Genomic DNA, 25115 nt, shown 5'->3' on the forward strand with positions numbered 1-25115 from the left:
CACTATTCATGGCTGGATGTTCCAGCACTGCAGAGCTTAGATCTGATTAGTTCATTGTGGAATTACTTTGCTTTGTCAGCTCTATTTATTACTTGTCGCCGATGCTGTTTGGTATGCAAGTAGTCCTGTGTTGTAGCTTCACCAGGTTGACGCTTCATTTTTAGGTCGACATGAAAGATTACCAATATCTAATTTTCTTTCCATGGAAGGTTCTGAACTACAAATTGGGTTGTGACTATGTTTATGCTTCTTCATAGCTGGCTAACATCACCTTAGTCACACAAGTAATCCAGTAAGAACGTCTGCCAAAATTGAGGGAGAGCATTGTGAGGGTGTGTTAGAATGTTCTGGAAGTCATTGCCTGCATTCCTTTCAAACTAGACAATTTCTTCTGTGACAAAGAAGCATTGTGTGTTGCGTCTTGTCAATTGAAACCTCAGAAAGGGGTGCCAACCTATACTGGGGCAGTGCAACAGGGCTGTGCCGGGCACTGCTTGACTGTTCCCCTCTCTCTCCAGGGACTATAGTGACCTTTGTGTCGCTGGGTAGATCTCCATAGCAGGTTCATGACCAGTGGGTGAAGGAAGATCTGCTGAAGGGGCTCTTCAAATAAATTAAAATTTATTAAAAAGAATGCAAATCAGGTTCTCAGTCATTATAGGTATGAACCAGATAATGTCACAGGTATGGGACAGCAAAAGTTGGAGATCATGATGTCGTTGGTGAGATTCGCTATTTCCAGGTTTTGCTGGATCTTGAGCCTTCGTCAGCAATCTCATGAAGAGTGAGTGCTGGCTCAAGGTCCTGCCCGATGTGTATTAAATTGCAAAAGTGCTCGAGCATTGATAGATATATATGGATATTTTATGAGGAATTGAGGTTGAGTGTAGATGATATGGATGTAATTTATCAATCCAGAAATGGAAAGCAAGCTTTACTTACCTTAGGGGGTTCTATGTCATGAACGAATAAGTACAGATCCAGTTTATTGTACGTATCAATGTCTGTCTATAGTGTTTTGATCTACATAGTGACCAAGAACATTTAAAAAGAAACTCAAACTTCCAATTAATAGCTAAGAAAATGACCCACCAAGATTTCACATTATCAGATATTTATTGTAACAATCAACTAAAAATACTAATAACTAAACGCTGTCAGTGGCAGAATTTTATGATTATTTTTCAAGCATTGTATTGTCTCAGGTGGGAAAATCAGAGGGCAGCCCACTGGCTCCTTTTCCTGCCAGATTCTTAACAGAAAAATGGAAGGGGCTGGACCTATGACATCATGCAGAACACGTTATACCAGTAACCTCCTGACAGATCCTTCCACAGAAACGCAAAACACCCCACACAGACATGAGTGGGGATCTGAGGAGGTAGGGGACCTGAGTGGGGGGATCTGAGAGGTATGGGACCTGAGTGGATGGTCTTGGGGGGGCTGAGTGGGAGGGTCTGAGGGGGGAGCCTGAGCGGGTGGGGGGTTGGTTGGGTCACCTCCAGGTCTATGTTGGGGGTGGGGGTTTCCTGTTATTTCTGGGTGGAGGGAGGATGCCTGTCTTTGGTGAGGGGTTGGTGATGCTCCTTTTGGAGGGACTGGCTGACAGTTGTGCAAAATGGTCTCGTTAGCATCTTGCAGATGAGTCAATCCCATCTGAAAGGCACTGCAAATGCCAGAGAGAAACACTCCTGTTTTCCCACCGGCATGGACACTTTGTACCAATACAGGAGCATCACGGCCATTATATCCAACATTAGATGTGATTCCACAATTGGAAAACACCTGTTAAACAATCCTGGTTATGCCAGGAATTACACTGAAAACCAATTTATGATTGTCATTCCAGCTCGTAGTATGGTTCATTTATCCATGCTAGGAGCCACATATATTCATAACAGGGCTTGTTCCCTCACAGTGTTAGCGGTGTTACAGACAAAAGAGGATCTAATTTAGAACAGCCCTGATTTCTCCCCTCACTACCCATCCATAAAGAAAAAGGTGTTTTTTAATTTTATTTTTATTTCCCTCTTTATAAGTGGTGGTGTATTTTCCCCAACCCCTCAGTTTTGGAGTGATCCAATCCTCCATTAATAACCCTGTAGCAAACTCAAAGGCTGAGTTTATTTTTCACACTCAATTGCAGGAAGGGGGTGTTAGAACATAACCCCCGGAATATTCACATGATAAAAGAGGGATAAGAGAAAGAAAATAGTACAGGGCAAAGACCACAAACAAAATTAGAATTATTGTTTCGCCTGAGTCCAGAAGCAAAAAGGAATCTTAAGCTGATACTGGGAGATTGCATTTTCCAGGATTGATGACTTCCACAATTTGAGAATCGCAAAGGGATGAATTATTCCAGCAGTAGACACTACTTCTCAAGTTTTCATAAACTTGGAGCGTTACGATCTGATTAGGGATACGCAACATGGCTTTGTTAGGGGGAGGTCTTGCCTTACGAATCTGGTAGAATTCTTTGAGGAGGTGACAAAAACGGTTGACGATGGGCGAGCCGTTGATGTCATCTATATGGATTTCAGTAAGGCATTTGACAAAGTCCCTCATGGTAGGCTTGTAGAAAAGGTTAAGGCACATGGGATACAAGGACAGGTAGCTAGGTGGATTGAAAACTGGCTGGGCAATAGAAGACAGAGAGTAGTTGTCGAGGGGACCTTTTCGGGCTGGAGGCCAGTCACCAGTGGTGTGCCACAGGGCTCAGTACTGGGACCTCTCCTCTTTATAGTATATATAAACGACTTGGAAGAGAGCGTACGTGGTGTGATCAGCAAGTTTGCGGATGACACCAAGATGGCAGGATTGGCAGATACCGAGGAGGAATGTCAGGTGACACAGCAGGATATAGAGAGGTTGGTATATTGGGCAGATAGGTGGCAGATGGAATTTAATCCTGACAAATGCGAGGTGATGCATTTTGGAAGGAGTAATGCAGAGAGGAGCTACGTGATAAAAGGTAGACCGATTAGGAGTATAGAAATACAGAGGGACCTGGGAGTGCAGGTTCACAAGTCTATGAAGGTGGCGGCACAAGTAGAGAAGGTTGTTAGGAAAGCTTATGGAATGCTAGCCTTTATAGGAAGGGGTATAGAGTATAGGAGCTGCCGTCTAATGCTTCAGTTGTACAGAACGTTGGTTGGACTGCATTTGGAGTACTGCGTCCAGTTCTGGTCACCTTACTACCGGAAGGACGTGGAGACTCTGGAGACAGTGCAGAGGAGGTTTACCAGGATGTTGCCTGGCATGGAAGGACTGAGTTACGAGGAAAGGTTGGAGAAACTGGGACTCTTCTCCTTGGAAAGACGGAGATTAAGGGAGGACACGATACAGGTATATAAAATACTGAAGGGAATAGATAGAGTCAATAGTGGTAGGCTGTTCCCTAGATTGGGGACAATTACGAAAGGTCACGATCTAAGGGTGGGGGGGAGAAGTATAATTTGGATATGAGAGGAAGGTTCTTCACGCAGAGGGTCGTGGGAGTATGGAACGCGCTACCGAGTAGGGTGGTGGAGGCAGGCACGTTGGACTTGTTTAAGGTTTACTTAGATAGACACATGAGCGAAACAAGGATGGAGAGTTATAGTAGAGGGTATTAAATAGGGTCAGAGCCTCGGGACGACGCCGGAAATGTAGAATTACATGTTAACGTTTTTGTCTGTTTATTCTGCAGGTGTCGGTCCACCTTGTTGTCAAATGAGGGGCATGCACACGGTCGGTCGTGCGTGGGCTGCTCTTGGAGGTTCTGGGAGTGGCCTAGCACTTTGTGTCAGTGTGTGTGCTTAATCCTGGACCAGTAGATGGGCGCCGCAACAGCTCAGTGACTAGCACTGCTAGCTGTGCAGATACATGGATTTGGGCCTGTGTCTGTGGGAGTTTGCGCATTCTCCCTGTGGTTGCGTTGGTTTCCTCCCACACCCCAAAGATGTGCTCTTAGGCTGATTGGTATACCAAATTGACACTATTCTCCCCTGAATCTGGCTAAGTAGAGGTTCCACTCACATACACACAGGGCAGGGTAGGTGTAGGAGGATGCGGCGGTGTGGGCTCGTTGGGCCAAAGGGCCTGTTTCCCGTGCTGGGTTGTTCTTTGTTCTTTGTATAAAAACAGTGTAGATTGGGACCAGGGAATTTCAACCTGGACAGTGATCTGGTTCTGCTTCTATCTCATTGATGTAAATAGCAAACTGTCTGTCTTAGCTTCACAAGGCAATATTGCAAGTTCAGACAGCTTGTGGTGTCATGTGGAATAATTCTCACTTCCCCTTGGTCTGGATTCTTGAGATGATTATGGCTTTATTCATTGATATGTTTATCAGAGGTTTCAGGGTCCTTTAAGATGGGCCACCTCCATTGGCCAAAGCTTTCCTTAGAAATGTAAAATGCCATTGTACAATCCTTTTGGAATTTGGCCCCTGCAAGCACAGGGTTGTTAGCAAATCTTCAGAAATAACAAGATTGTTGCTGCTCTGAATTCTGGGAAGTTCCTAGTTTGTGAGTATTTGCCCGCAATGGCTTCAGCCATTGTAAAGCTTTCTCCATCTTTAAAGATTTTAGAAATTAACCATTTAGATTATATTTACACTATATATATGTATACACACACATTTAATAAAAATATGGAGTGAGATTGGGACAGCAGACAAACCGAATGTGCACATTTTACATCTTTTTCACCTAAACAAACCTTTAGGGAACAGTCATTCCCTCGTCCATTCCCCAGAGCAATGTGGGATGCGGAGATGCCATCGTTCGACTGGGTAAGCACAGTAAGAAGTCTAACAACACCAAGTTAAAGTCCAACAAGTTTATTTGAAATCATGAGCTTTCAGAGCACTGCTGCTTCAACAGGTGAGTCACATTCACCTGATGAAGGAGCAACGCTCCAAAAGTTCGTGATTCCAAATAAACCTGTTGGACTTTAATTCGACCAACTGGAGTAGACCTGCTTGGTTAGAATTGGAACAAAGCTGGGTACCTAACTGCTCCAAGCTACATTCTCAATAGGAATGCCTCCACTAATCTGAGTCCATTTGCCAATGAATTAGTGCTTCCTTCTTATGCAATATAAATTGTTCCACCCAATTGCGGTTTGGTAATTTCTTGTGAGCTATCCTGATGAGTGAAAAGTGAAAAGCTTAGGTAACAATTCTCTTATTTCAGCAATGCTCGCGTTCTGTACTATTAAATGGCCAAAGTGATAGTTTTTACTCAAACTTCTGTCAACCAGCAAGAAATGTAGGCTGCAGTTCTCCCATTGTGACCCGCTACTTTTCTGGTGGGTTGAGCCAGAGATGCGCATGTTGGCCATTTTGTGGGTTCCCCACCAACTTTTACGACCCACGTGCTTCTCCCAGCTGGAGAAAACTGGCGCCACTGGGAACCCACTGAAAACTGGTGGCCTGCTGATTAGCATAAGTTTACATATCTTTACACGCCATTATTGGGATCCACACAAAATCTCCATCCATGACTGTGTCTCCCACCTCTTTGGTGTGATGTAAATTTGGCGTGAATGAGAGTAGCTATTTAAAAGTCTGAACCTTTGGCCTTGGTGGCCTTCCTCCTGCTGCCTTCAGGTGTTGGCCCATGGACCAGTGATATCTGGGGTGGAGGGGGGAGGGCTGGGGGCAGGGGCGGGGGTTCAGGGGGTCTCTGTTTTCTCACAGCTCTCTGGGTGAGGTTCCATCAGGGAGTCCCGCTCACTACCCACTTCCCCCCAGGCAGACTGTCACGCAGTGTGGGAAACAGCCCCAAGGACTCCCACTTCCACCCACCCCCCTCCAGGGCAGCCCTGAGGTGCACTGTGGGAAGCAGCCTTGAGGACTCTCACTCACCCTCATGCTCCACAGCCTTTTGTAGTGGATTGTCTTGCTGTGGGGTGTTGTCAGGAACTTGACTAAGCACAGATGTTCCAGAGTGGGGGAGGAGTGCACCATGTGCTGACTGAGGCATAACCAGATGAAGCAGCTGCTGCTCCAGGCTGGTTTGCAGAGGTTCAGACATGGACTGCATAGAATCTGCTGTCACTGGGTACACATCTGGTGCTGATTTGCACTCTGTCCCTGCCCTGTGTCACGGATCAGCATGCCTGTAAAGGATGCTACAGTTGCACACATAGCAATGGCTCAAGGGTGCGCATTGCCCATGTCTGCACACTGACCTGTGTAATCTGTGCCAGCATTAGTCATGATGGGAATCTCACACAACCTTTATCGAGCCAAGCATGGCAGCATGAATTGTGTGGTGTTGCCAGCTCCCACAAGTGGGGCTTCAAGCCCAAGTGAGTGATTGGGGTCTATGCAGCCAATGAGAATAATCCACCATCCTATGCTCTTTCCGAACCCCATGGTGCAGATGGATCTCAGTTTGCTTGAGCTGGAGCTGGCCATGTTGGTGGCAGCAGGGGCAGAGGAGGAGCAGGAGGTGGTAGATCAGGAGGTGGCGGACGTGGAGAGACCACTGCAAGGGCAGCCACCATCAGACCCTCAGAAAAGAGGGCGGGGGGGTTAGCGGGGGGAATCAGAGACACATTAGTCACAGCGTGATATGCAACTAACAGTTTATTGTACTCTTAACATAAATGATTACCAAACCCTGACTAATGCTGATCTTCACCTGCCCTCTAGTGAACTACAACTTTCTTACTTCGTGCTGCCTACTGCTTCTTCTTGGTGCTACCCCAGCATGCACATCAGAGGTGGAGGTGTCCAGCTGTGATACACACCTCGCTGCCTATGAGGCCCTTGGCGGACGTCCCCTGGGCCCCAGCAGACATACGATGGCAGTATTTTTGTGCCAGCCTGTTCATCCACCATCCTATGCTCTTTCCGAACCCCATGATGCAGATCCACCATCCTATGCTCTGAGATGCCCCAGAATGAGGAAGAGGGGAATTGGAAGGTCTCAGGACGTCCGGGATCTCCTGGGTGGAAGATCCCAGTGTGGTCTCAAGTTCTTCCTCCTCCCTTGGGGTGCCCAGCAGCCCCAGACTCACTCCATGGGATGCCAGCGTAGCTAGACTGAGCTCCAGAAGCTCCAGCATCACCTGGCTCTGCCAGTCCTGGAGGCCTAGGCGCGTCTGCCTCAAAATGTGTGATCCTGCAGCCCTGACCCTCTGAGACTCGGCCAAGCTTTGGAGCCCCTCTGCTACAGCCTTCTGTAAGCAGTTTGCTCCAGACAGCGGGGCCAGTGGCAACACACGAAGGACCGGGTTCCTCTGGGTCCAGAGCTGTAAAAAAGACCACACATTAGGAGGAGGGATGTTATTAGGTTGAGGATGTGCTTCTGCTCACTTGCATGCTGGATGCCGACCTGGCTGTTGGTGACCCTTCAGGGTGGCCCATCACCCCCTGCCAGTTCCTTGGCACACATCTCCATGCTAGTCAGCTGCCACAGGTCACGCACACCACCACCAATCTGTGTCATTTCCCGTGCGTTGTGGATGCTCTTTTCCTGTGGGAACATAAGGTTGATAGCAGCATTTAAAAAATACTGCAGTGCATGGTGCGCAATGCATGCTAGTGTCTTGGGCATTGTGCTGACAGTTACAGGGAAAGCGGTCACCACTGAAGGGTGCTTGTTGAGGGGAAGGGGTTAGATTCTGTTCCTGGGGGAAAGGTCACTTGTTGCATGCCCTTCAGGTTCTAAGCAGGATTGGACATCCATGCCAAGCATGTGCGGGGTTCCAAGTGGGATGCTGACTCACCGCTCACTGCAGCTCGCAGAAGGTGGTACTTTTTTTCCGACACTGCCAGCCAGAGTGCAGTGTCAGGCTTTTGGCATTCACCACTTCTGCTGTCTCCTTCCACGATGCCGTGGCAGATGCACCCCTTGGGTTAGGGCCCTGGCTGGGGAACAGACGATCATACTTCTCCTCTAAGGCATCTAGTAGGTGCTTCTGGTTGGTCTCTGAAAATCTGGGAGCAGGTTTCCATGCAGCCATCTTTGTGGTGGCGTGACTAGCTGTGTGTCCATTTCTGCAGCTTATATACAGCTCTGCCTTATTAGGGGAGTGCAGGTGCAGTGAGTATGGCCAGTCAAGGGCCTGTTGGCAAAAACACTTGTGAGAGATTTGAAGGTTGCATTCAGTTGAGTGTCATTCATCCCTTGGGGTGCTGATTGGCTGCCATTCAATAAGCTGCTATGTCCCCGGGGCGTGTGATACTCAAGGCTCCCATTCAAGAGAGGGAATGATCACATGTTGGAGTTGTGCATGTCAGCACATCGCTAGTTTCCTGCAGTGCAGCAGTGAGGACAGTATATTCAAGGGATAGAGGGAATGGGTACTCACATTATCCGGATCCATGGGGGCATGAGGTGTACAGACAGCCATGTCTGTGTGTGGGGGGAGACGGGGTTTGGGGGGGCAGCAGGGAAGCCAGCAATGTCTCTGTGGCGAGGTTGTGGGGGCCAGCGATGAGGCCAATGATGTGTGTGGGGGTGTTATGGGGGCCAGCGATGAGGCCAGTGATGTGTGGGAGGGCATTGTGGGGGCCAGCGATGAGGCCTGCAGTGTGCGTGGGGGAGGGGGTGTGGAGGCCAGCAATGAGGCCAGCGATGTCTGTGAGGGTTGGATGGCAGTGATCTGGATGCTGGGTGGTCTTTTCAGCGACCTTTCAGCAATGTGCGCATGTGCGAGTTGCTGCTCATCCCGTTGATTCAGGCTGTTTGGCGCAAATAGCTCCCATCCCTAGGTTTTTTAATGACATTCATGGCTAGGACCTCTGCAATGCACAGAGTACAGAGATTCGGGTGAGAAGCTGAACTGAGAAAACAGTTGAGATTTAGAACAGTTTTCCTGCCAATTCAGCACTTTTGGGAGAATTGTGGCTGTAATTTCACTAATACATGTGATGAAATCCACATACAAATAACAGATTTGTAAAATTTTATGGTGCTACCTGTGGATAAGGAATACATTTTTGATGAACCTCAGGAACTTCTACAGTGCTTGACCTAACCAAATGTTGAAAAGTAGATTGGGGAACTAAACAACAACTTTTGATCATCCATCAAATGGAAAGTACAACCCAAAGGTGAAATTGCATCACGTCATTTCAAGTCCAGTTGGTGTGTGCACTTGAAATTATCTCCATACTGCTGATTGTCCAGCAAAGGGCAGAGAATGTAATATGTGTGAGAAACAAAATCATTCAGCATTGTCAATCATACACCTGTGGGCCACAGCAGAAATGTTTAATCAAGCCTGCTGGCTCAAGAACAAATTTACAGCAACATAGAGCATAGAAGGTTAAGGGATGATCTTATAGAGGTCTATGAAATAATGAGGGGCATAGATCAGCGAGATAGACAATATTTTTTCCCAAAGGTAGGAGAGTCTAAAACTGGAGGGCATAGGTTTAAGGTGAGAGGGGAGATATTCAAAACTGTCCGGAGGGGCAATTTTTTTACACAGAGTGTGGTGAGTGTCTGGAACAAGCTGCCAGAAGTTGTGGTAGAGTCGAGTACAATTTTGTCTTTTAAAAAGCATTTAGACAGTTACATGGGTAAGATGGGTATGGAGGGATATAGGCCAAATGTGGGCAATTGGGAATAGCTTTGGGGCTTAAGAAAAAGGGTGGCATGGACAAGTTGGGCTGAGGGGTCAATTTCCATGCTGTAAACCTCTATGAATCTAAAATAGCACAATCTTGAAAAATAGAATCCAGTGTATGCAGTTCTGCAGATAATGATGCAGAATAGTCCACAGAATGAGAGATCATCAATGAGTTTAAAACAGTAGTATGTATTTAAGGTATACAAATTTGAATCATTTTTGATTCTGCATTTCAACAACATATTACTGGTAAATCCCGTCACCAATCTATTACTACTGGAACTAAGCCTGTAGTAGAATTCCAGCTAATGCATCGGTAATTATTTCTGATTGGTAGAGAGACATCTCTTTGAACGCTTGATAACTCATTGTGGACATCAAGTTGAACAAACAAGCAGCCTCAGCCAGTATATTTGAAGCACAAAACTGGTTGTTTAATTTAACTACATAGTTAAATCAAGCACAAGAACTGATTAGTCCACCTTCAGCAGTGAGAGGGGAAATGTTAAGGGGGTTTGCATATTTGAAAGTAGATGAATTGTTTGGTCCAGTTCTAATGTATTTCAGGCTGTTAAGAGAAACAAGAGAGGAAGTGTTGGAGACACTTACGATCATCTTCTAATCCTGTAGAGTTGCAAGTGTGATGCCAAAGGACTGGAGAGCTGCCTACATTGCACTATCATTTAAAATGAAAGAAAAGCATAGATGGGTAAATATATGCCAGTCAACCCATCCTGCATGTGCAAGCTATTGAATAAAATATTGGAACGGTATTAATCGTTATTTTAAAAAGCACAGATTAAGCAAGGAAAGTCAGGATGGATTTGTTCAGGGCACATTGATTATTTTGAGGCATTGGTGAGCTTTCTTAGCTATAGCGTCTGCATGGAGTGACCAGGACAGGTTGTTGGTGATCTGGACACCTAAAAACTTGAAGCTTTCAACCATTTCTACTTCATCTCCATTGATATAGACAGGGGCATGTTCTCCACTACACCTCCTGAAGTTGATGACTAGCTTTATCACTTTGTTGACATTGAGGGAGAGATTATTGTTGTTGTTGCATCAGTTCACCAGAGTCTCTATCTCTTTCCTGTACTGTGTCTCGTTATTGTTTGAGATTCGACCCATAATGGTGGTATCATCAGCAAACTTGAAAATTGAGTTGGAGGGGAATTTGGCCATACAGTCATATGTGTATAAGGAGTTTAATAAGGGACTGAGGACACAGCCTTGTGGGCTACCAGTGTTGAGGATGATCATGGAGGAGGTGTTGTTGCCTATCCTTACTGTGCGGTCTGTGAGTTAAGAACTCTAGGATCCAATTGCAGAGGTAGGAGCCAAGCCCCAGACCTCAAAGTCTGGGGATGAGTGTTGTAGTAATAATGATGTTAAAGACTGAGCTGTAGTCTATGAATAGGAGTCTGACATAGGTGTCTTTGTTATCTAGGTGTTTCAGGGTTGAGTGTAGGGCCAGGGAGATGGCATCTGCTGTGGATCTATTGTGGCAATAGGTGAATTCTAGCAGATCCAGACCAATGTTAGGCAGGAATTGATTTGTATATGACTAAGCTTTCAAAGCGCTTCATAATGATGGATGTCAGAGCCACTGGATGAAAGTCATTAAGGCACACTGCCTGGCGTTTCTTTAGGATCAAGGTGATGGTTGTCTTTCTGAAGCAGGCAGGGACCTCAGATTGGTGTACAGAGAGGTTGAAGATGTGTGCAAATATGCCCGCCAGCTAGTGCACACAGGACCTGAGTATTCATCTGGGTACCCCATCTGGGCCAGTTGTTTTCCATGAGAGTCGACTTTTGAGAAGGCTGCTCTGACATTGGCAATGGTGACCTCAGATACAGGTTCATCTGAGGCTCCAGGGATGGAGGGCATGGTCTGCCTGACCTCTTGCTCAAAATGGGTATAAATTGCATTGAGCTCATTGGGGAGGGGGGCATTGGAGCCGACGATTTTATTTGCCTTCATCTTGATGTCTGTTATGTGTTGCAGACCTTGCCATAGTCGGTGAGAGTCCATATGGCTTGGAATTTTAGCTTAGTCCACTACTGCTTTTTAGCATCTTTTGGCATCTGTCTTTTGACATGACCAAAGCAAAGAATAATTGATGATGTTTTTGTAATTGGAATGCTGTTGTCAGTGGGGTTCTGCAGAGTCCTTGCCTTCTACACAAGAGCGCAAGAAGTGGAAGGAGGAGTAGATCATATGACCCATCTAGCCATTCAGCATGAGCAAGAGTGATTTGGGCTTCAAATGCATTTTGCTGCCTATTCCCCATACCCCTTAATTCCCTGAGTTACTTAAAATGTGTCTATCCCAGTCACGGTGCAGAGGGACCTCGGGGTCCTTGTGCATGAGTCGCAAAAACCCAGCTTGCAGGTGCAGCAGGTGGTCAGGAAGGCGAATGGGATGCTGGCCTTCATAGCGAAGGGGATTGAATATAAAAGTAGGGAGGTCTTGCTGCAGCTGTATAGGGCATTGGTGAGGCCGCAGCTGGAGTACTGTGTGCAGTTTTGGGCGCCGCACCTGCGCAAAGATATTTTGGCCTTGGAGGGAGTGCAGAGGAGGTTTACTAGGCTGATACCGGAGTTGAGGGGGTTGAGCTATGAGGAGAGGCTGAATAAACTGGGCTTGTACTCGTTAGAGTTTAGAAGAATGAGAGGAGATCTCATTGAGACGTATAAGATGATGAATGGGATGGATAGGATAGAGGTGGAAAGACTCTTCCCGCTCAAAAAAGACAATAGGACTAGGGGACACAGCCTCAAGATAAAAGGGGGGCGGTTTAGAACGGAGTTGAGGAGGAACTTCTTCACTCAAAGGGTGGTGAATCTCTGGAATTCTCTGCCCGTTGAAGTGGTGGAGGCTGCCTCGCTAAATATTTTTAAGACGCGGGTTGATGGGTATTTGATAGGAGAGGGGATTAAGGGTTATGGGGAGAGGGCGGGAAAGTGGAACTGAGCAGCGACAGATCAGCCATGATCTTATTGAATGGCGGGGCAGGCTCGAAGGGCTGGATGGCCTACTCCTGCTCCTATGTTCTTATGTTCTTATGTTCTTATGTTCTTATAAATGTATTCAACGATGGAGTACTAGCAACTCTCTCGGGTAGAAAATTCCGCAGATTTACAATGCTTTCTGTGAAATAATTTCTCCTCTTCTTAGTCCTGAATGATTGGCCTTACCCTTTGACCATGTCCCCATTTGACCTAAATCCTGCCAGCAGCCCTTCTCCAATGTTAAGGTGCATTTCAAGCTGGATGGCCCTTAGTTAAAAAAGCCAACCAACGCCTCTACTTTCTCAGAAGACTAAGGAAATTTGGCATGTCAGCTATGACTCTCACCAACTTTTACAGACGCACCATAGAAAGCACTCTTTCTGGTTATTTCACAGCTTGGTATGGCTCCTGCTCTGCCCAAAACTGCAAGGAGCTACAAAAGGTCATGAATGTAGCCCAATCCATCTCACAAACCAATCTCCCATCCATTGACTCTGTCTACACTTCCCACTGCCTTGACAAAGCAGCCAGCATAATTAAGGACCCCACGTACCTTGGACATTTCTCTTCCGCCTCCTTCTGTTGGGAAAATGATACAAAGGTTTGAGGTAACGTACCAACTTACTCAAAAATAGCTTTTTCCCTGCCGCTATCAGACTTTTGAATGGACTTACCTTGCATTAAGTTGATCTTCCCATACACCCTAGCTATGACTGTAACACTATATTCTGCACTGTCTCGTATCCTTCTCTATGAATGGTATGCTTTGTCTGTATAGTGCAAGAAACAATACTTTTTACTATATGTTAATACATGTGACAATAATAAATCAAATCAAATCAACTTGTCCAGTCAGCATGGAAGTACTGGCTGTCATGCCGGAAGCCCTGCCATCAAATGAATCCTTTGTTATCTGATTCATGGACAGCAACCTTTTGTTCTGGTAAAATGTCTTTGCAACATATTATTACAGTGTATAAAGATCAGCCTCCATATTAAACCCTGGGTACCTGAACTCGCAGAAGCTCCCATTTAGTCATAAAATTGTTGTCCAAAAACCATTACGTAGAAACTCTAATGAATAACAAAGTTTGCATCTCTATCTCTGCTACACTTCAAAACATCATTGAGCAAAAACCCACAACAGCCTTATATGTAAGTTGGAATTTTCTCTGTTGATTTGGCATCATTAATGGTCATTGTTGAACATGCGACATGTTTTCTCCCCATTATTTTAGCAAAGCTATCTCAGCAGTGCTATTTGAAATTCATGTTCATCATCAGATACCATTATCCAGAAACATAGTAAGTGGTAAATATATAATAGTATCAATGTAAGATAGAGTTGGATATCCTGATTTATCAAAAGGACAATGTTTAACTAATGACACTAAAGTGGAACCCTCATATGTTTTGCATTATAAATGTTGAGGTATTTGCACATGTTAAGACAACTGTTACACTTGTTCCATTTTTTCTATAATGGCTGTTCTATCACTTGGCAGATTTGCCATGGCTTAGCCACCTAACCTACATACCTTTGGACACCAAGGGAAGTTTAACATGGCCAGTCTACCTAACCTGCATATGTCTGGACTGTTGAGGAAACCAGAGCACCTGGACAAACCTCACACAAACACTGGGAGAATGTGCAAACTTCACACACACAGTCAGCAAAGGCTGGAATTGAACCTAGGTCCTTAGTGCTGAGAGGCAGCAGTCCTAACCACTGTACTACCGTGGGGACTTTCCCACATTAAGTGAACCTGGCTGGCATGTTTCCTGGCTACATTGAATAGCTCAATATGCAAAATAATTTGTTGGGTCACCTTTTAATTTGGTAATTCCAAAGAGTGTGATCTTCTATTGGGCAGAATTTTTTGTGAAACCACCATGACTTTTTGTGGAATTTAAATGCCCACACTTGAGGCAGATTTGGAGGAGAGGGTTGCATTTCATCAGGCAAGAGGGTGCCACTTAGGGGTCTCAACCGAACGCTGCTGTTATTTACCCAGTGGAGGTGGGCGACTTGCCAGACAGGATTCCTGAAAAGCAGATTGGGCAGCACGGTAGCACAGTGATTAGCACTGCTGCTTCACAGCTTCAGGGACCTGGATTCGATTCCCGGTTTGGGTCACTGTCTGTGTGGAGTTTGCACATTCTCCTCGTATCTGTGTGGGTTTCCTCCAGGTGCTCCAGTTTCCTCCCACAGTCCAAAGATGTGCGGGTTAGGCTGATTGGCCATGCTAAAAATTGCCCCTTAGTATCCTGAGATGCGTAAATTAGAGGGATTAGTGGGTAAATGTGTGGGGGTGGGGCCTGGGTGGGATTGTGGTCGGTGCAGACTCGATGGGCCAAATGGCCTCTTTCTGTACTGTGGGGTTTCTATGTTTCTATGTTAAAGACAAATGCTGTCAGGGTTGCTTGGCAGGGTTACTCATTCAAAGGCACTCATTACCTGACTGAGGATCATGCATTGGGAAGTAGGGGGTTCTCGCTGAGAACCAGTCCTCTGTCCTAGCTTCTGACCTCTGTCCTCCTCATCCCTCCCAACCCCCATCCCATCTTCAGTCACCTGTGATCTGGGTCCCTTGACAATCCTAGGTCTCCGGTTTGTGCATTGTTCATGATGTGGGTATGCCGGCGTTGGACTGGCGTAAACACAGTGAAAAGTCTGACAACACCAGGTTTTAGTCCAACCTATTTATTTGATAATATACTCACAAGCTTTCGGGGTTAGCCCCTTCGTCAGGTGAATGGAGAGTTCTGGCCTCAGACAGAGCATATAAAGCACAGTTTAGAGATTACTGATTAGAATGCGAATCCTTACACCTAACCTGCTGTTCAAGACCTGAAGTGGCTGATAATGTGAGTGGAAGGAGCACTGATCACAGTTAAAGAGATGTGTATTGTCTCCAGACAGTACAGTAAGTGAGGTTTTGCAAACCCAGGCAAGTCACGGGGGTTACAGATAGTGCGACATGAACCCAAGATCCCTGTTGAGACCGTCCTCATGTGTGCGGAACTTGGCTGTCAGTCTCTGTTCAGCGACTCTGCGCTGTCGTGTGTCGTGAAGGCCGCCTTGGAGAATGCTTACCCGAAGGTCAGAGGCTGAATGCCCGTGACCACTGAAGTGTTCGCCAACAGGAAGGGAACAGTCTTGCCTGGTGACTGTCGAGCGATGTTCATTCATCCGTTGTCGTGGCGTCTGCATGGTCTCCCCAATGTACCATGCTTCGGGACATCCTTTCTTGCAACGTATCAGGTAGACAATGTTGGCCGAGTTGCAAGAGTATTCACCATGTACCTGGTGGATGGTATTCTCACGTGTGATGATGGTATCCATGTCGATGATCCGGCATGTCTTGCAGAGGTTGCTGTGGCAGGGTTGTGTGGTATTGTGGTCACTGTTCTCCTGAAGGCTGGGTAGTTTGCTGTGAACAATGGTCTGTTTGAGGTTGTGTGGTTGTCTGAAAGCAAGAAGTGGGGGTGTGGGAATAGCCCTGGCGAGATGTTCGTCTTCATCAATGATATGTTGAAGACTCCGGAGAAGATGTCGTAGCTTCTCCGCTCCGGGGAAGTACTGGACGACGAAGGGTACTCTGTCCACTGTGTCCCGTGTTTGCCTTCTGAGGAGATCGGTGCGGTTTTTCGCTGTGGCGCATCAGAACTGCCGATCTATGAGTCGAGCACCATATCCTGTTCTTATGAGGGCATCTTTCAGGGTCTGGAGGTGTCTGTCACGATCCTCCTCATCTGAGCATATCCTGTGTATACAGAGGGCTTGTCCATAGGGAATGGCTTCTTTAACATGTTTAGGGTGGAAACTGGAGAAGTGGAGCATTGTGAGATTGTCTGTGGGCTTGCGGTACAGTGAGGTGCTGAGGTGACCGTCCTTAATGGAGATGCGTGTGTCCAAGAATGCAACTGATTCTGGGGAATAGTCCATGGTGAGTCTGATGGTGGGGTGGAATTGTGCATTGTTGGCAGTTGCTGCCACTGGCACTGTTTACAGTGGGACAGTGGACAGCTAGTAGCATATGGTCAGCAGCTCTTAAGAAATGATTTGACCCCCCCCCCCCCCCCCCCCCCCCCCCGCACCCCAAGCTTCCAACCCTCCCCAGGTCCTCGATCCTGGAGAAAGCCCGCCATTGGCCTGGGAGGCACTTAACGTGGGCTATCCTTTCACAAAGGAAGCAATGTGGGGCCCTTCCAACCCTCTAGCTTACAAGTATCCATTAAATACTGCCCTTTGTGTCTGTCAGCCAGCCTACATTTTACTTTATAAAACATGGGCAATGTATTGAGATGTAGACAATGTTTTACAGCTTTGATCACCAGCAAAACCATACACTGTGTGATAAGTATGTTCTAACGAAGTGTTTGTTTGTCTTTTAGCAACAAAGGCGTCTTGACCTTTTGACAATAACAAACCCTGGTGAGTAGAAATGCTGGTTCATATCTCCTGCTTTACACAAAAGCTGTCTAAATGTGGGATTTTCTCTGACACTAAATGAAACAAACTGTTCCCCTAACAAATTTTACATAGCAGCAAGTGACATTTATATTGGAAGTGGCTTAGCCCTGAGCAGTAATATGTCTTTAGAGCTGCCTATCTAGGACTTCCGTCTCAGCATTGTCCAGTTGATTTTATTCTGTCTGAAGGTTGTTCCCTGACAGGAATGGAGATTTTTTTCCTGAAAACTGCACACTGTAGAGATACCATGAGCAATGTGTTATGAAATACCATGTTTTAACTCTATGCTTTATTAATATGATAATAGTGGCTTTCCCAAACATATGATAAATTTCAGTTAAGCAAGTACCTGATAAGTCAATATACTTGCTGAATGAATTGAATTTGAAAATCTAAAACTGTTCTCTTTACATTTGGTTTTCTAATTTCTCTATTTAAGTAATTCCAGCTGCTATTTTCTATTCAGTGAATAGCTTCTGTATTTTGTATATTTTAAATCAATTTTCTTGTGTACAGCCCAGATACATGTAAACATTGGAGATGAGTGTAAAACCAAAGTGACATCCATTGTTTGAATTTGAGTTATTTTGTAGGATGTCCACATTGCATATTTAGGATTCAGATTAACCAGCCTTTTTCTTAAAATAAGGCCCAGCTCATTTACTGTGGGACAACGTGCACGTTCTCAGCATGTTCACAATCAATTTCTTCGGCAAGTTTTCCCTTCTTCCTGGTGGTTACATTTTGCTGCCTTCAGTTCTTTCTCCAAGTTCACTGAAATGCTTAAAGTCAATCACTGATATACACAGATTATTCACTGTGATGGAACTGATAAGGAGAGCGAACATCTACAGGCAAGGTAGCAAGTATTTTTTCTTGCTTTATTTTCAGTATTAATGAGTTACTTTTCTGGGAATTTTGAGCTGGCAAGATTTGCAGTAAATATCACATGGAATGGAGTAAGGTATTTTGCAAAATGAGGGTAGATAAAGTTGAATTGTACTCAGAATCCAACAATTTATAATTGTTACGATTGAACTTTTATACAGTTGTATCACCACATAACATAATTGGGGTAAAATGACTCTCTACAAATACATCTTTGACAAAAAATGTTTACAGGAAGGGAAGAATTTGACGGCAAAAGCAGAATGAAATGTTAAAAAAAACTAGTTCACGTGAGCATGATTAGTTAAAGCTTTTCTTTTTTGTACATCTTGTACAGGTAGGGAATAATTTCACTCACTTATCCAACAGGGAATTTTTTCTAGAAGTGGGAAACTAGTTTGAGTTAAAAAAGGGATAACTCACTTTTTAAAAGAATTTTACACGTTCTTGCAGCAATTACCTTGTTTTTAACTGTCCAACACTTTGGCCCTTTTCTGCATTAATGGTGCAATATAACCATAAATTGTTGTGAGCATGCATAGCAGTTGCTAACTTTATTGTTGATCTGGGAAAAATCCAGCGAGGTAACTATAGGCAAAGTCACCACTAATTTTATAGATGGAGAATGGGAGGGCTTTAACTACTCATAGTGGCAGTGCTACGGGCAGAATTTGCTGGCCCTGGCAGGTTTCATGGCAGGCAAGAGTGGAAAATTCAAAGTTAGGACAAAAGTCGGACACCACTTGTGGAAAAATTAGGCACAATTTTCCATTCGCCACATCCATTGCAGGATGATGACAGGTCAGCTTTTCCTTTGATCCATGTCAGGAATGCTATTTGAATGTCATGAATACTCAAAAAGCAGTATTTTGAGTATTCATGACATACTCAAGCCGGAATCACATTCCCTTCCCAATTTCGGCCACACCAGTGGGAAATTAGACCAGTTTAAATCACAACTGGATATAGTGGCATGCTACTGACCAGCTTCACTTCGCATGACTTTGACCTGGGTTTTCCTCAGCTGAAATTTTCCACGCCCAATCAGAGATGTTCAGTGGCAAGAGTGAAAAACCTCATGAGAAGACTCCAGGCGCATTTCCTGGCAGTATAAATCGAGGATATGATTGCCTCTTCATGCCACCCCCCCCACCCACCCATCAATGGCATTTCCTGTCAGAGACAAACCTCCGCAATGGCTTCTTTGTGGCTGGCTTATAGTGTGAAATAACTCCATGGAGGTGAAAGTCTCGTCACCAACTATTTTATTTGTAACTAGAATATATATACACTTTCGGTCACTTCCTGCTATGGCAGGCTGAGAGACTGACACATCTGCTTTAAATAGGGAGCGTGTAACTCTCTGTTTGGACCATCAGTTATAATTCATCAGATACATCTTTCTGTGTGCAACTAAGTAAATGAAATCAACTTAACCGGGATAACTCAAAAAGGGCAGCCCCTTAAAAGGAGGGGAACTGCCTGAAACAAAAAACAAAGTGGAAAGGAAACTTAAAACATCAAATTAAAATGTGATTAAAGAGGTCAATAATATACGCCACTTCCTGTGGTGCCCAGAGGGCACGGAAGGCGTCAGTGGTTCTCTCAGACACTGTGTGCTCCCTTTCCAGGAACACTCGGCCACATCAGGTTGGACGACCCCCTCGATCGGCCGCTGCCTGGACCTGTAGATGGAACACCTTGCTAGGCCCAGAAGCAGGTTCAAGGACTCATCAGGTAGTTCATACTCTAGCAAGCCAACCTCATTAGCCTGGCTGAAGTCATCACACAGTGCCAAGGCAAGGGCAGCAGTATCAGAGAGAAGGGAAATTTGGTGCAACTGCAGCGCTGCAGGGGTAGTGTGGGTGGTTGGGGTTGCAAATGCAAAGCATTTAGCCTAGCATCTGAAGCGATTATGCCCACACAAGCAACACTAATCCCTGAGAGTGCAAATGGTTGCTCTTGCTGTGTTAATCCCTCATATGTAGACTTCAAAATTAACTGAGTGTTATGGGGCTGCAGAATCATTGGGTGATGGGGCAAGTTGAAAGATACTTGAAACTCCTTCAATCCAAGTGTGAGCTTCCATCCACATTTTATGTGGTGAACAATAGAGACCGACTGCCTTGATCTCTCTGCTCTCCCTCTCTCTTTCTCTCTCTCTTTCTCTCAGATTTTCAAAGACTAACCTTGGTTTTTAGATTTAGTGCTTTAGTAATTCTGCCACACACTGGTTTCCCATCACCATCACACTTTATTGTGCACCAAAGGAAAAGACTGCTTCATAATGGGCAGGATTTTTTGGCTGTGCACATGCCCCAAAACCAGAAATTTCCACCTGAGGTCAACGAATCTTTCCATGGTCTGCCCCTCGCCCCCTCCAATTCCCATGGTGGGTGGGACAGTAAAATTCATCCCAATATCTTCAGACATTGCAACAGCAGATGTCCTTGAAAATTACCTTACTTGCACATTGGGTACCTGATCCTTTAACTAATGCGAGTGCAAGGCCCTTCTTGCAGCTGAGTGTTTGACTCTTTCTTGACTATATTTATTGTTGGCACGTGCATGGTCCAATTAGGCACTCTGACATCACGTGAGTTGGTAGGATTGTGTGACATCAGGTTGTGCTCCCTCTGAAGCTTCTGGCGCATGCTCTGGATGCTCATGCAGTTACCTCTCTCAGAAGTGTGGCTTGCACATGCTGTATTGAAAGCAGCTAGTAGCTCGGCAGATCCCTATGAAAGGGTGCTGGGCTTCGAAATTTGTGCCTACAATGTCTCCTACAATGTAATACAGTGGAATTAGCTGTTGCTCTATTTATCATTGATCAATAGGACATCAGGTATTTTAGAATCTTGGTAAGATGATACATTCCTCATAATCATTAAGTAAGGCACTGAGAATTGCCAGAATGCACAGTAATATAAATGGAATGACTGTGAATGACAAAGAACAATTCTGTTCGTAGAAAAGGATTCTGATTTTGCTGGAGAAATTTGACAATTAACTGGTGAGTCAGCATCAATTGAGTGACTCCCAAAAATGCTTTAGTTGCTTATCGTAATCTCTTGAAATAGTTGTTCTTTTGTTCCACCTTCACAACAAAATATATTAGCCTATTTTCTTGTTCTTGCTGTTTACCAAAAGTACAAAGATTTAAGCACATGACATTTCATATCAGTGCTTCTCTTGAGACCAAAAGGTGAAGCACAAACAAGAAACAATTTATTCTCGATATAGCTCTTTTCATATTCTGAATGTTTTATATTCATGAAAATGTGTTTAGCAATATCAAAAATAATGAAAATGGAAAATCTTTTAGCCTCAGAGGAGATTATTTATATACTAATGGGTAGAGAACTGATTTGAAAGTAATAATTTAAATGTGGTGATTGTGATAGCATTTGTATGATGTACACATGCATAACAAATTTGAGTGAAGCTTCATGATGCTATACAATAAGTACCATAATTTAATGGAAATAACCTATTCAAAACTATGAACTTAATTTCTAGATTTGAACTAAACATAATAATTCAATATAAAAGTTATGTGTTTAATTGATAGCTGAATATCACCAACTTCAATAAATATAGCATCTTTGACAAATACCCAGGTATTAGACAAGAGTTTGTCCGGGTGGGGTGCAGCAATGTGAGTGATTTGGACACTGAACAGAAATTTGGAAAGAAAAGATTAGAGTAATTAACACAAGATAAAGTTGAAAAAATAATTCTGTAGAGGGATTTTGTATGAGGAGAGGATGGTGGTTGACACAGAAAACTAAGATCAGTTAACTATAGATCAGTTACACTAACATCTGTCATTGAGAAAATGCAGGAATCCATTACTGAGGAAGTAGTAGCAGAACATTTAGAAAACTATAATACAACCAAGCAGAATCAATGTGGTTCATGGAAGGGAAATTGATTTGATTTATTGATATCACATGTATTGGGATTCAGTGAAAAGGATTGTTTCTTGCATGCTAGGGGAAAAGAAAAAGAGATGGTGCAGAATATAATGTTACAGTCATAAGAACATAAGAAATAGGAGCAGGAGTAGGCCATCTAGCCCTTTGAGACTGACCCGCCATTTAATTAGATCATGGCTGATCTGAAGTGGATCAGTTCCACTTTCCCACTTTCTCCCCATAACCCTTAATTCCCTTGTCTATCAGAAATCTATCTACCCATGACTTAAATATATTCAGCGAGCTAGCCTCCACCACTTCAATGGGCGGAGAATTCCAGAGTTTCACCACCCTTTGAGTGAAGAAGTTCCCCCTCAACACCGTTCTAAGCTGCCCCCCCCCGCCTTATTTTGAGGCTGTGCCCTCTAGTTCTGTTATCCTTTCTAAGCGAAATTTCATAGCTGTGATGTGGAAAAGATGAGCTCAATATATGACTGGTCCATTCTGCATCAGAAATCAGCCAAGTCAGAAGTAATAGTCCTTCCTACCATTCTTCCTACCAAAGTGGACCACCTCACACTTGCCAACATTAAATTCCATTTGCCATTTCCTGGCCCATTCGCCCAGCCTATCTAGATCCTTCTGCAGACTCTCCACACCCTCCGCACAATTTGCCGTTCCCCCAATCTTGGTGTCATCCGCAAATTTCGACACCCTACACTCGGTTCCCTCCTCCAGATCATCTATATAAATGGTAAAAAGCTGAGGCCCCAGCACCGACCCCTGGGGCACTCCACTAGTCACCATCCGCCAATCCGAATAGCACCCGTTGACCCCCACTCTCTGCCTCCTATTTGACAACCAATCCTCTATCCACGCTAACACCCTACCCCCAACTCCAAGTCCCCTGACCTTCTGCAATAACCTCTTATGAGGTACTTTGTCAAACGCCTTCTGAAAATCCAGAAAGACCACATCCACCGGCTCTCCTCTATCAACCGCCCTAGACACATCCTCATAGAACTCCAGTAAATTTGTCAGACACGACTTCCCTTTAACGAAACCGTGCTGCGTCTGCTCTATCAAGCAATTCCCTTCAAGATGCCTCGCAATTTCCTCCTTAATGACGGATTCTAACATTTTACCTACCACAGACGTTAAACTAACCGGCCTATAATTCCCTGCCTTTTGCCTGGCACCCTTCTTAAACAACGGCGTAACATTAGCCGTTTTCCAATCTTCCGGCACTTCCCCGGAATCCAGCGAAAAACTGCAGCAGGCGACGGTGCAGAGGGACCTCGGGGTCCTTGTGCATGAGTCGCAAAAACCCAGCTTGCAGGTGCAGCAGGTGGTCAGGAAGGCGAATGGGATGCTGGCCTTCATAGCGAAGGGGATTGAATATAAAAGTAGGGAGGTCTTGCTGCAGCTGTATAGGGCATTGGTGAGGCCGCAGCTGGAGTACTGTGTGCAGTTTTGGGCGCCGCACCTGCGCAAAGATATTTTGGCCTTGGAGGGAGTGCAGAGGAGGTTTACTAGGCTGATACCGGACTTGAGGGGGTTGAACTATGAGGAGAGGCTGAATAAACTAGGCTTGTACTCGTTGGAGTTTAGAAGAATGAGGGGAGATCTCATTGAGACGTATAAGATGATGAATGGGATGGATAGGATAGAGGTGGAGAGACTCTTCCTGCTGAAAAAAGACAGTAGGACTAGGGGGCACAGCCTCAAGATAAAGGGGGGGCGTTTTAGAACAGAGTTGAGGAGGAACTTCTTCACTCAAAGGGTGGTGAATCTCTGGAATTCTCTACCCATTGAAGTGGTGGAGGCTGCCTCGCTAAATATTTTCAAGAAGCGGGTTGATGGGTTTTTGATAAGAGAGGGGATTAAGGGTTATGGGGAGAGGGCGGGAAAGTGGAACTGAGCCACGACAGATCAGCCATGATCTTATTGAATGGCGGGGCAGGCTCGAAGGGCCAGATGGCCTACTCCTGCTCCTATTTCTTATGTTCTTATGTTCAATTGAACTTGGCTGGTTGTTTGTACAATAGTTAAAATCAGTTCCAGGGCTTTGTAAGTTATGCCTATAAAAACAAAGCCGCACAGTGAGTGCTGCCTAGCTATGGGGAGTGCTTTTAGAGTTGGGTGAAAATAGGGAGTTAGGTGAAACAGGCAGCAGAGACCACAAGGGAGCGTGATGATTGGTAAGTAAGGAGGAGTGCTGATTGGTCAGTAAGGGGGAGTGTTGATTGGTCAGTAAGGGGGAGTGTTGATTGGTCAGTAAGGGAGAGTGCTGATTGGTCAGTAAGGGAGGGTGCTGATTGGTCAGTAAGGGAGAGTGCTAATTGGTCAGTAAGGGAGAGTGCTGATTGGTCAGAAAGGGAGAGTGCTGATTGGTCAGTAAGGGAGAGTGATAATTGCTCAGTAAGGGGGAGTGCTGATTGGTCAGTTAGGGAGAGTGCTGATTGGTCAGAAAGGGAGAGTGATGATTGGTCAGTAAGTGCTACTCTTGATTCTCTGAAACTGACAGGGAGCTTGGACTAAAAAAACTTGAAAGTGACATTACAGAAAGGCTATGATTTGATTGGCTAACAGGGAGCTGTGGTAAATTTGAAAATCCATTTAAATTACTGCATAGAAATTTCATTGAGACTGAGGTAATAAGGAGATATATAATAAAAAGGTTTAAATAAAAAAAAATTAAAACCCAAATTAAAAACTAATTGAACAAAATAGATATAGAAGTCAGGTGGTGTGTTGTTCATGCATGATGTCGGCATTGGAGAACCCCATTATGGTTTCCAGTGAGCACATCTGTAATAATTGTTGGTTGCTTGAGGAACTCCAGCTCAGAATGGATGAGTTGGATTCTGAGCTTTGGACGCTGCGACGCATCAAGGAGGGGAAGAGATATCTGGACACTGTGTTCCAGGAGGCAGTCACACCCCTTAAATTAAATACTTGAATTCAGACAGTGGTCAGGGACAGGAGGGATGTGGCTGTGAGTGAGGCAGATAGAGGGATCCAGGAGGTAAAGTTGCAGGAGCCTCGGTCGCTGAACAGGTTCAAGATTCTTCGTCCCTGTGTGGATGCGAACAGGTAGTGCAGGGAGGATGAGCAAACTGACTATGGCACCGTGGTACAGGGAGCCATTCAAGTTGGGGGAGAAAAAAGAAATGTAGTCGTAATTGGGGATAGTATAGTTAGGGGTATTGACACTTCTGTGTGACCAGGATCAAGAACCT

The 25115-nt window shown here is 45.0% G+C and overlaps 1 protein-coding gene across 4 annotated transcripts in view; it reads left to right on the plus strand.

Moving 5' to 3' along the window:
• Positions 1 to 25115, plus strand: part of agbl4 (AGBL carboxypeptidase 4) — a 791814-nt gene that overhangs the window by 366623 nt on the left and 400076 nt on the right. For all 4 annotated transcript variants that reach the window (XM_080195501.1, XM_080195499.1, XM_080195498.1 and 1 more), the window contains one exon: positions 16990 to 17029. In XM_080195501.1, the coding sequence (XP_080051627.1) occupies positions 16990 to 17029 (40 nt within the window). The remainder of the gene's footprint in view (positions 1 to 16989; positions 17030 to 25115) is intronic.

The sequence above is a fragment of the Carcharhinus amblyrhynchos genome, chromosome 9 (genome assembly GCF_965287045.1).
Source record: "Carcharhinus amblyrhynchos chromosome 9, sCarAmb.v2.hapA, whole genome shotgun sequence".
NCBI lineage: Eukaryota > Metazoa > Chordata > Chondrichthyes > Carcharhiniformes > Carcharhinidae > Carcharhinus > Carcharhinus amblyrhynchos.